Consider the following 12,507-nt stretch of genomic DNA (forward strand, 5'->3'; position numbering starts at 1 on the left):
GAAAATGGCTATTGGCCAATAAAAATGAGTCAGTGATCCGTGTGTTTCCCATATGCAGACTACCAATGGTTTTCAGATCCTGTCATATTGCATCCTCACATGATTGCTTGTTTTATGATAATTATTAGAATTAATTAGTATTAATACTCCAACCCTTCACCTGGACCACAAGCCATTAAGCAGTTTATCAGCTGGCAAACAGCTCAGAGCTATTGCCATATTGGTAGGGTTCCCAGTAAGAACAGGCTCAGCAGCACTAAATACTGAAATCAACTGTGTTGTTTTATTTGTTAGGCACACTTAGTAAACTGTTTTTAAAATTAACTTTTGAAGCTCTAAAAAAGGAGGGGTTAAAATTATCCTATGGACCCATTGGGCTACCAGCCTTTCAAAACATGAGTCCCTTGGAAATGCCTCTTGACTTTATGCAGAAGCAGTGGCAGACAATTTCTTTTAAGATCTGGCTAGAGATGTAGCTACATCTACTTGTTTCCTACCAGTTGTTTAGTACCTACACAGAATATAGGTGACAGAGTTCCATTTCACCTTGGCCAAGAACTAGTCAAACTCATGTCCTCTACCTCCAGAATGAGTCACCCAGCTGTCCTTAAAAAGGTATGGAGAGGGATGATCTTCATCATCCTGGCAGAAGTATGTTCCTTCCATTTTCCATAAATGAAATCAAGATTCAGGGGCTAGAAAACAGATACATAACTCCAGCATAATGGCTGGGGAGAAAAGATAGCAATTTCATGTCACATGAATCCTCATTTCTGAGTAGACTTTTCCCTTGGCAGTGAAAAACCTCTGTAAGAAGGGCAGACTCAACTAATTTTCCTCATGACCAGCATCTCAACTTTTCTTAAACATCCTCAGGGTTGCTCAGGATCTTGTGCCCCGAAATAGAGGTCACCAACCATGTCCACAGGATTTGCACCCCTTTAGGGATCCTGATCTAAGTCCTTTGCTGTGCTACTCCCTGAGCATGGGATAAGTGAGGTATCCTGAGGTATATTTGCAACACCAAACATGCAGTCACCAGCTGTTGTATCTTCAGCAGTCTTACCCCTCACCACTTGCAATGGAGCAGAAGCAGCCGATCTGATCCATAACAGTTTGATTTGAAAAGATGGCTAAGAGATGAATGTCATCAGACCAGGCTTCTCTCCAACCCCTCATTTTGCCCATTCCTGCCCTTTTGTGAACCCCATTGCCACGAACATAAGCAATTTATTTTCCTAGTCTCCTTTCTCCCACCCTTGCCCCCTCGGACGCGCTGGGACGGACCTGCCCACGCCACTGTTGTGCGGGGCCGGGGCCGCCCCCGTGCGCCCACGAGAGGGCTGTGACGGGCTGTGGGGGTCGGCACAGCCCCAGCACCGAGCCCAGGAGCCAGTCCCGTTTCTGCCGGCCCCCGTGGGTTGCCGAGGGCACTCGGTCCCGCTGGTGCAAGGGACGCTCCGGGCGGGCTGGCTCACGGTGCCCGCGGGCAGCGCACGTCAGGGGAGCCACCCGCCACGGCCGTGCGATCCCGGCATATATAGGGGATGCGGGGGCACCGCCGGCCGATCGCAGCCGCTCCGTGCCGGGCGCGGGCTCCGCAGCGCTATGGCCCTGGCCCGGGCGGCGGGGCGAGCAGGTGAGGGGGCGGGGGGGCCGGGCCGGGCGGGGACGCACCCCAACATTCCGCGCCCCGCCATTCCGCGCCCCGACCCCGCCGCCCTGTCCGCAGGTGCGGTTGCGGCGCTGGCGCTGCTGTGGCTGCTGGTCTGCGCTCCGGGGGACGCCGGCTGTCACCCCCTGACCGTGGCCGATCTCTTCGACCGGGTGATCCGGCACTCGGGCAGGATCCACAGCCTCTCCACGGCGCTCTACGCGGAGCTGGTGAGTGCCGGGCCGGCCCCGCCGCGGAGCGGGGCTTGCGGCGCCCGGCGAGCGGATAGGGGAAAAGGCGGGGGGCATCTAGGGGGCGGCGGTGCCTCTCGGTGCACGTCTAGGTGTTCTTCCCCCGCAGGAAAAACACTTCCCTCACCGTGACAACGAGCTGGGAAGGCCCGCTCGGAAGTGCCACACGTCGGGGATGCTGACCCCCAACGGCAAAGAGTACGCCCAAAAAATCCCGGTAAGGGAACGGCGGCGCCGGCGGACAGAGACAGGGCAGAAGGGGGGACCGCCAGGCCTGGGGACGGGAAGGGGACCCTGCGGGTCACACCGCCTACTTTCTCCCCTCCCTGGAGAAAGGGGAATACACCTCCTGTCCTGTCAGAACCCCAAAATGTCTCATTCATCATGCTGTAATAGTCCCCCACTCCAGTCGGGCTGGAGATAGGCAGAGAGGTTTATATGCTTCCGGAGCTTCATCAACAATCTGGATGAAAGAGGCTGTTAAGTTTTGACCCCAAACAGGTGCACATCAGAGAGGTATTGCATATGAATCTTAAATTAGTTGAATTTAAATCTGTAAATTGAATCTGTAAATATGATACCTAAAATTTCATCATAAATACTAGTTACAATAACTAGGATAATAACTAGTATCTCCTACTGTTGCAGTAGTACTTTGTCAGAATGATTGACAGACATCCTTTGATTTTTTTGAGGCAGACTCAGTGGAACAGAAACTTAGAAACTTGTGTATGTGGCAAAGAAGTTACATTAATCAGTATCACTGCAAAGTACAAAAAGCAATTAGGGAAAGAAAGAACAGTAATTTCTGAATCAGTAGTTAGGTAAGGGGAAAAGAACAGCAAATTTGTTTACATCACATTGTGATGGCAAAGAGAAAAAAATCATTATTAGTTTAGAGAAGAGCAGGAAGAGTTTGTTCATATAGAGAAAAAGCAAATTGTGATGTTGGGGATAGACCAGTGGGAGAAACTTTTGCCTCCAGGAGACAGACAAAGACAAATGCTAACATTTTGGGTTTTGGTTGTGATGGAGTGAGGAGTTTCCCCGTGAATGTCCTTCTAGAAGGTCCCCTGGAAGGGCAATGAAAGATGGCCCTGCTCGTGTTAGCTGAAAACACAAATTCTAGGTGTTATTATTTATATATATACAAATAACCAGAGACAGAGTGGTGTTTTAGTAGTAAATTGCAGATGTAAATCTTGACCCCACTGAGATTTCATAATGAGACTAAGAGTATTCATATGATCTGCTGCAAAGTAACAGACACGTTCTCTACTGTTTCAATTTATAAGAGAGAAGAACTAACTCACGTGATACTGAAACTTTTGCAAGCCTGGAAAGAACCGCTGTCCCACTTTAACCAGAATATTGAGCACCATCAAGAGCTACCTGATGACAGCCTTAGCAAAGCTAAGCAAATCAGCAATATGGTACATGAGTTGAAGACTGGAGTCGAGAAAGTAACAGAAAAGGCAAGATTTTTGATGTAGCTTTTATTTATATCAGTTATGTGGCATGGGTGACTTCGAAGAGGAGGCAATGTCTGCTCCTACTTGGGTTTGAAGGCTCTTACTCAGCAAAATGCAGGACTTTGTTAAAGATACTTTTAAGTTAAAGATACTTTAACAAAGTATCTTTCCATCAGAGAATGTGGCTAAGCTATAGATTGGCAGATATGTAGATGGTGTTATAGGAGTCCATATCTGTGAGGAAGCATTTTATTAATATGACATGCATGAACAACACACACAAGTACAAAGGCTAGAGCCTTTTGTATCTTCATATATGAGTAAGGACTTGAGTTTTCTAGGCCAGAAGAGAAGATGTGGGTAGACCATAACAAATGCTGAATAATTGTCTTAAGTTTTATTTGTATTTAAATTCTAAGCAATTCAAGTATCACTGCTGTCTGATGCAAAGGGCTCCTTCCTAAGGCAATAATTTTATGCTGGGTAACTTCTTCAAGACAACAGTGGCATCACTTAGGTCTGATGTCAGTCACAAAATAATTTCAAAACTCCATTCCATATTATGCAAGATTATGTATAAATAATTGGATGAAATTCTTTGTTATTTCCATTTCTGTCTTCTCATTTCTTGCTAAAGTCCTGACCTTTGCATTTTTTGTGCATTTATATCTAAAATTAACTGTGGTTTGGCAAATGAAATCTGTGTGCCCATTCTCTAAATGGCTACACTGCTGGAGTGTGTGTTTCACTAAAAAGAAGTGATTAATAAACTAGTATTTTACACTAGTAGATCACCTTATAACTCTATGGACACAGGTGAGGAATACAAGTTTTAAAAGGGTAACAAGTTCATGACTAGAATAGGCCAAATAGTACCCTACTACAAAATTCAGCCCTGGTTAGAGTGACTTGGAGTTACAAATGCAGCCATGGTTCTGGGCTAAAATAGCCTTAAAGTTCAGAAGTGTTCAATCTCAAAGCTCAACCTTTGTTTCATTCTGTATCTGAAGCAAACTCTAAACCAGATACACACTTTTGGTGTATTTACATGCTTTATTTTTTCTAAAGCACCTTTGACGCTAGTACTAAGAGGGAAATTTCTACAGTATTGATTTCTCTGTACCATGGATATTTATACATAGGGTAGAAATATAATTACAAAAATTAATGCATTCCATATTTTGCAGCTATGTCTTTCTGTTTAAAATTAGGAAAACTCTAAACTTGCTTTTGTTGTGAAGCACCCACTCTGAGAGGTGATCACAGTCTGTAGAATTCACCAGGTTAAATGAACAGCACTGGTGGATGCTCATGTTAGGAGCCTCCCTTCACAAAAAGCATAAAAATAAATAGCTAAAAAATCTCAAGACTGATTTGCTATAATACTTCAAGAGGAAATAAGGATTACCAAACAGAGGTTCCTCTACTTAAACTCAGATGAAGTATTCATTACTAGTGTATCAAGAAATTTCAGTCTAGTTTAAAAGTTGCAGAGATACCATAAGGATAAATAGACAATGTTATTCTATGTAAGGATCTTTACATATATCTTCAGTAAGTATGTGAAAGATCTGAACAGCAGAGCCCAGTGGAGTGACACCTCAGTTGTCTTCTGCAGTAGTATTTTCAATATTTGTTCTGTGTGTAGTTACAAGTTGAACTTCCTTTCCTGTTTTCAATACAGATGCAGTCAATGGGGATCATCAGCAATTCATTAAATGGAATGGCATCATCTGAAGACACTGGTTTATCGATTAGTAATGAAGCAAACATGATGAGTGACTCTGATTTCATTCACTGTTTTAGGAGAGATTCCAATAAAGTACAAAGCTACTTAAAAATTCTCAAATGTAGGATTATGCCAGAAAATAGTTGCTAAATTGTACTCCTTTGACAAGTAGTCTTCAGCATGTTGCTTATAAAGATTAAAAAAATAGAACTTCTAAATTATCACTTTAACAGTAATTTTAATAGGAAAGTGTTTTTAAAATCCTTTGGAAGCTGGCACAGTTGACCAATGGAGATGAAATACTAAAGCCTCGTGTGTGTATGTCAGTTAATGCACCGATAAAAAGGAGTGCTCTAGCATTAGATAAATAAATGTTCTTGCATGTTACACTGTGCCAGACTATACTATGGCTGATTCATAGTTTAGATAAATACATAGAATTACAGAATGGCTTGAGTTGAAAGGGACCTTCGTGATCATTGAGTTCCAGCCACCACTCTGCCACTGGCAGGGATGCCATCCACTAGATCAGGTTGGTGAGGGCCCCACTCAAGCTGGTCCTGAACACTTCCAGATATGAGCCATCCACAGCTTCTCTGGGCAATGTATTCCAGTGCCTCACCATGCCTTTGAATAAAGAACTTCTTCCTCACATCTAATCTAAATCTCTCCTATTTTAATTTTAAACCATTCCCCCTTATCCTATCACTCTTATCTATGTAAAAGTTGCTCTCCCTCTTTTTTTATGAGCAATCTTTAAGTCATGTATGGCTGCAATGAGATTTCCCTGGTGCCTTCTCTTCTATAAGCTAAACCATGCCGAATCTCAGACTGTCTTCATGAGGTTCTTGTGGGCCCACTTGTTAAGCTTGTCCAGGTTCCCCTGGATCACATCCCCTCCTTCTGTTGTGTCAGCTGCATTGCTCAGCTTTGTATCTGCAAACTTGCTGAGGATGCACTCCATGCCACCCTCTGTGTCATTAAGGAAAATACTGAAGAGCACCAGTCCCAAGACAGAACCTTGAGGGACACCAGGTGTCACTGGTCTCCCCCTGGACATAAGAACTACTGCTCACAATCTCCTGGACACATCCAACCAGCCAATTTCTTAACCACCAAATAGTCTAACCTTCAAACCCATGTCTCTCCAATTTGGAGATAAGGGTGTCAAGTGGGACCCTGTGGAAAGCCTTACTGAAGCTGAAACATAGGTACAACATAGTTGAAAATAAGATTCAATCTGTTAAACTGTGGTACATCTGTATACTATCAATAAAGTATATTTTTCCCTAAAGAAAATGTTTTCCCCCATTTCTACATACATACCTACCTGCAGAATATTGCTTAACACTGAAGAGGGGCATTAATGTTGATCAGCTCATTTAACTGCAGGGCCTATGCCAGATTTTACATTCACATCATACTTCTTACTGATTTCTGAGGGCTTTCATATGTGTTCCATAAAATCTACCATTTTTATTCATTTTGAATGCCCTTTTATATCTGTAATGGCTTCACTGATTTCAATAGAAACTCCTAAAGAAAAAGTTTGTGAAAAGTAAGTCAGAATTCTGGTCCAAACAGCATTTCAGTCTAAGGGCTTCGCACTAAGTCTCTTTCCCATTCCACATGCTGACACAGGTCTTGGGTTTTACAGTAATGATTACAAACTCCATTGCAAATAAAAATATGAAAGCTCTCAGATATTTTAAGGAAATCACATTTTCCTAGCAGCAGGGTGGTGCTGCTGGCTGTGCATAAAACAAAACTTGGCATTCAGAGCCTGAGACAGTTGAACAAGTAGATATAATCAACATGGATTTATTTTTAATATTCTTGACTTTTTTACCACTAAATGCTCTTTTCTGGCCTTCCATGATCTTGATGGTTGCTGACAGTAGCAAGAGTTCAGGCAAGCAAGAACAAGGAGTAAAATGCTGATGATTATTTAATAATGATACTAAATTTGGGCTTGAGAAACCTAGCAGAGAAAGATGTCAAAGAAGCATTTATGCAGACCAGAGAAACAACGTTTTAGTTACATGCCCGTAACTGCAAATATCCTCAGATATCTCCTGTCAGGTAGATGGCGGCTGTACTTGTGAGTGTTCACAATTCACGTCTGGTCCCTGCTGTGCCAGGTATAGTTGAAAAGCAATGGGCTACATTGTGCTTGCCCTGAAGAAGTTATAGCTGCATCTCCTTATGCAGTAAGATACCACTAACACAAAATGAAATAGCAGCATTCATGGGTAGATTCTGGGGAAATTCTGGAAACAAAACGCAGCTCCAAAGAGAGCAAAAGAAGGCTCCTCTGAGCGAACAGACAGAACCAGAGGGGGATGCCCACAGTGCCTGCATCCAGCTGCGATCCCAGAAGATGCAGCAGCAATTAATAACGTGCCAGCGAGGGGTCACTGCTGGCTCCCAAACGCCGCAGCGGGGCCACCGCGCCTTCCCTGCGGAGACAGGCGGTGCCGGGGTAGCGCCGCCGGGTCCCGGCACACACACGGCAGCCGCCCTGCCACAGAGGCGAGCGGCACAGACACGGCGGGGGCACCGTGCCCAAGAGGCTGACGGCACGCAGCTCCCCCCGGACCGGCTGCGGCCCGCCCCGCTCTCCGGGCACCGCGCACAGGGCTGGCAGGGCGGGAGGCGGCCGTGCCCCCCGGTCCTGCTTGGTGCAAGTAATGGCAAGCGAATTGCACGGTAACTCAGACATCAGCCGTACCCGCAGCTGGCAGGACGTCCCAAGGGTGCAGCTGAGGGTCAGGAAGAAAACCTTGCAAACGGAGCAGGTGATACAAAAAACTCTCACCTCCGCCAAAGTGCTGAACCCTGGGAACGTTTTACTGTACAGAAATGTGAAAACAGAAAAAATGAGATAGTGGGTGGCGCACGAGGAACAGTGCACCGATGTGTTATTCACAGTCATTCATCCTCATTAGTGTTATATTTCAGTTTTGCCTTTGGCTCAAGCGAGGCACGTTGGTAAAACAAAAGCCTTCCTATATTGCTGGCATTGCTTTGCTTCCTCTTGTGATCGAGGAAACAACTGAGCAGTGGGCTGAAAAGGGCATCCTTTTCTCTGTGGCCACCGATGCCTAAAGCAGAAATACAGCCATGGTTGCTTTCTGCACAGGGGAATACTTCATCTCCTGCATGATTTCATCCAAGACAGCAGCATTACTGGTTAGGAGAATTTGATCATGTTAAATTGTGTGCTACTATCAAAAGCTTTGGAGTTTGAGAATCCATCACGTTTATATCTGAATATTAATTTAGGAGAAACAATTCTGTAAATTAACAGAGAATCAGAAAATCAGGATTGGCTTCCAGTTAAGCACAGGCGTCATGTACAACAAAATAGGTAAGTAATGGTATCATTTCCATTTGTGAAACAATCTGTTTCCATTAAACTTTCTTGCCAACCAAATAAATTAAAGACTTAAAACATCTCCATTGTTCTTCAGACCTTATTCCATGAAGCACTGCAGGATAATCCCAGAATACTGACATTTTTGTATAGTCAAATTTTTTTTTCCAATTATTAGAACTGGCTTTTGCACATCAGTGATTTCCTCATCATGTTTCCATTTTTTCAGAATGATGAAGGATACAACAGAGACACTCCCAGTGACTGAAAATTTATTTTGTTCCTTTCATAATGCACTAAATGGTACTGATCGTGTATCTTAAATTTAGACTGAATCTTGTATGTGCTGATGTTTCCATGGTAGACTAAGTGGCTAATGTCACTCATAGTTTAGCTCTCATCTAAACCCATGATTTCAAAACAGAAACAAAATTGAAACAGTCTTCTTTGCACAATACACATGCACGTTCAGCTACCTTCATTCAAATATTGAATGTAAATAAAAATTACTTTTAAAAACTGAAGAATTCCTCAAGGGTTGAATGCTTATAAAAAGTGGCATTTCTTTGTGCTTTAGAAAGCACTGGAAGATCACTATAGAGATGGTATCTTCTGACATCCCTGTCCACCGTGCCCAGCTTCAGTGCTCAGAATCACAACCAATATAAAACCAAGGAGTTGCCATTCTCTGATCATGAATTTTGGTGCAAGTCTGCATGGGGGAACTTCAGACCCAGGTTTAACTATCCCAGTTTACCTTACAGTAAAGGTGATCAGCAGTCACCACGTACATCCCTTAGAAGCCCACTCACTTTAAGACTTCCTCAGTCCACAAGAATTTCATCCACTGTGAACCTTTCTCTATAGGGGCCTTTTTTTCTCTGCAGGTCTCCCTGTGGTTCAAAGCTGAGTCTTAAGTTAATTGGACTCTAATTCCTCTCTGTTCCTTTCTAAAGGCACTGGATTTACAGCTATCATCATGAAATTGGTTTGTCTTTCCTTCTAGTATGTGAAAATCAGTAACAGTCTAGTTGGTAGAGAGTGCTGAAGCATGTGAATGCACTTAATTTATGTCAGTCTTTTGACTGCAGAACATACATTCATCAGAGGAGCTGCATGGCTACAGTGATAGCAACTGGTATTTAAAACCCAGTACTAGTAAATCACAGCAGATAAAACAAATCTGATGTATTACTGCAGCTCAGGAGTGACATTTGACCTTTGTACTACTGTTCTGACATTGAAGTCAGTAATGCAGTTTTGTGCCTTAAAGCAGCCCTGTTCTCAGCAGATCATAATACTTGATTCCTGTTTGGCAAAGGATCAATAAAAACAAGGTAACTTTCAGAAAATCATTTTATACTGTAAATATATACAACTAAAGTTTAAGTGCTGACACACCTATTAAAAATCCAGTTTCTAACAATGTTATATGAGGTGCATGGAGGAGCTAGCTGGTCTTTCATGTTCACAGGCTCACAGCTATTCACATGCAGTAAAATATGACTGTGACTGTGTCTGATGCAGACTGCAAAAATCTGCATTGTGATACATTTTAAAAGTCCAAGAGCTTCGAAGGAAATCAGCAGCGTCTTCTTAGGTATCAGGGAAGCTCCTCTCCCTTTCTTTAAGAACACACATTCAGATCCACATTCAGACCCGTATGGATGACCATCAATAGGTGGGATGAGAAAAGTCCCTTCTGTTCCTGAGGCTGCTGGGCTGGGCAGTGAGATCTCTGTGTCAGCAGCACAGCCTGAGAACATGGAAGTTCGCAGCCTGGTTAACAAAGCGAGTACTGAGTCTCAGCCTTTCCTCTCTGTCCTTGTTGTATTCTGTATTACATTAGCATTGATAAGCTGCCAGAACAAACAGAGAGGTGCCCAGTGAGTATAAGTATCTGCTTTGTTTGCAGCCTCTGAAGAGATAAGGTTTTTAACTGTGGTTTGCAATTTGCGGTACCCGAACTCTCCCCAGTCCCAGGATCTCAATAAATGTACATCATAGTACTCCACAGCTGGTAACTATAGTCTCAAAACGCTACACACAGGAAATACCTCAAGTACCCTACAACCATGCTGCATGATCATCCATCAGGTCAAATCTGTGAAGACAAGTAGCACATTGCTGGTTTTAACCTAGGTGTCACTGGTATCTACCATCTCATTCCCTCACACCAGCTGCACTACACCTTTCCCCTTTCCCCTCTGCACTGTGAATCTTATGAAGCAGTTCAAGTATCTGCTGGGCACTTTGCATACTTGTGCTCTCTTGGTTCTTTCTAAAACGAGTAGGCATACCGTATTTGAAGAAACCAAAAAGACTGGCGCTGTAAATATATTTTTGTATTTGTACAGGGTGCTATTTCTCATTTACCAAGTTTTCACAGTATGGACTGAAGAGAAACTTCTCCTTTATTTAGCAAAAAATCAGAGGAATCAAAATTTTGTGTTTAATGGGCCTAAATCATAATTTAATCAGACAATTTTAGATATAATTCAAGATTTGGATGTATACTTCAGGGTTTTTTAAAAGCTTGGTCAGCATTTTCAGACAAAGAATCTTTTATCTGGCATACTGAAACTTCATTCTAGCTGTGAAGTAAGAACACTGATAGGAGGTGTTGAGAGATTTGGAGAACCTTGAAATTGTTTAAGTTTTAACAGGCTACAGTGAAACCAGAATTTGATGAATTTAAAACACCTGTAATATTCCAATTGTGAAACCAATGCTGCATGAGCCTTGCTTGATCTTTGCCTCAGTGAGACAGCTTTCAGATGTACTCTGTTCAGCACATCAGCTCAGTTTTGACAGTAGTTCACATTTTGTGCTTGCAACACCGTGAACTGAAAGAATTTCCCAAGGAGCATTCTGAATCACATCTCCCATTTCCAAAAGTGTTGCTTCTAGCACTGAGGCTTCATTGACTTGCAGTAAAATAGAGCAGCTGGGAAGGCTCCCTTTCCATTAAAGGTGAGATTAAAACCCCCCACCACCCCACCATACAGATTTCCTCCAAAATGGGAAGCACTGATGAATAGATGCACACATATATACCACCACCTGATCATTAGATGGTACTCTGGAAATACTGCAATGCAATTTCACACCCATCTGGGCTACTAACCCTAGCTGGTTGTTCAGGCAGGAGCTGGTCAAACAGGGCAGGATTTCAACACCAAATTCATCCCCATGTGTACACAATCTGTCTGTTCTCCTACCCACCAAATTCTTCTTGCACAATCTGAGTTGGTTTCGGGATTTCAATTGCAAGAGAGGAATAAACTCCTCTCATTACTGACTAGTATATAACATGTGTTCAAGGGCTTTTTGAGGGTCGGTGTTGAGGCAGCTTACACTAATGAAGATTTGTAAGTGCAGGAAGAGATAACTTCTTAATTCTTCTGTAATTTGTTTTTTTCTTTAAATCAAGCAGAGGAAATCACATGCAAGGAATGCTACATAATGCAAAACTAGGACTGCATATTTGGCCACTGAGACAGCAGGACATGCACAAGGCAAGGTACAAAACCCACCTTATCGTGCATAAATGATACAAGGATCATCATTGCAATCTCAAGTGTTTTAGCTGCAGATGTATCCAAACTTCACCTCCCAGATAATACAATGTAACAAGGGGAATAGTAAATCATCTATCAAAAGGTAAAACATTAAGTAACAACTTACTCTACAACAATTGCATGGTATTTTGGAAGATATACAATACAGTTCAAAATACCTGAAGCTCAAGGCAAGTATAATCAGAATAATCAGAAACATTCAAGGCATATATGATAAGAAAAGCCAGACTAGATTATGATAATCTTTTGCCTATAAAACGTATCAATGACAGAAAGAAAATAGTCCCTATAAAACCTATAATGTTCTCCATAAGGTTTTGCCTGTAACATAAAATATCTTTAGTCTCTCTTCTCAACAAAGGCATCCATAAATGTATGAAAAAGAAAATGAATGCTATGCTCCCATTTTTAGCTATAAAAATTTGTAAATAAAACAAAGAAAGA

At 42.6% G+C, this 12,507-nt stretch overlaps 1 protein-coding gene across 1 annotated transcript; it reads left to right on the forward strand.

Moving 5' to 3' along the window:
* Positions 1-1,539: 1,539 nt before the first annotated feature.
* Positions 1,540-5,728, forward strand: LOC132073733 (prolactin-like). The gene is made up of 5 exons (XM_059472952.1): positions 1,540-1,639; positions 1,733-1,884; positions 2,015-2,122; positions 3,201-3,380; positions 5,062-5,728. Exons 1-5 carry the CDS (start codon positions 1,609-1,611, stop codon positions 5,254-5,256), a joined length of 666 nt encoding a protein of 221 aa, XP_059328935.1. The 5' UTR covers positions 1,540-1,608; the 3' UTR covers positions 5,257-5,728.
* The last annotated feature ends 6,779 nt before the right edge of the window (positions 5,729-12,507 follow it).

Source organism: Ammospiza nelsoni, chromosome 5 (genome assembly GCF_027579445.1).
Source record: "Ammospiza nelsoni isolate bAmmNel1 chromosome 5, bAmmNel1.pri, whole genome shotgun sequence".
Taxonomy (NCBI): Eukaryota; Metazoa; Chordata; class Aves; order Passeriformes; family Passerellidae; genus Ammospiza; species Ammospiza nelsoni.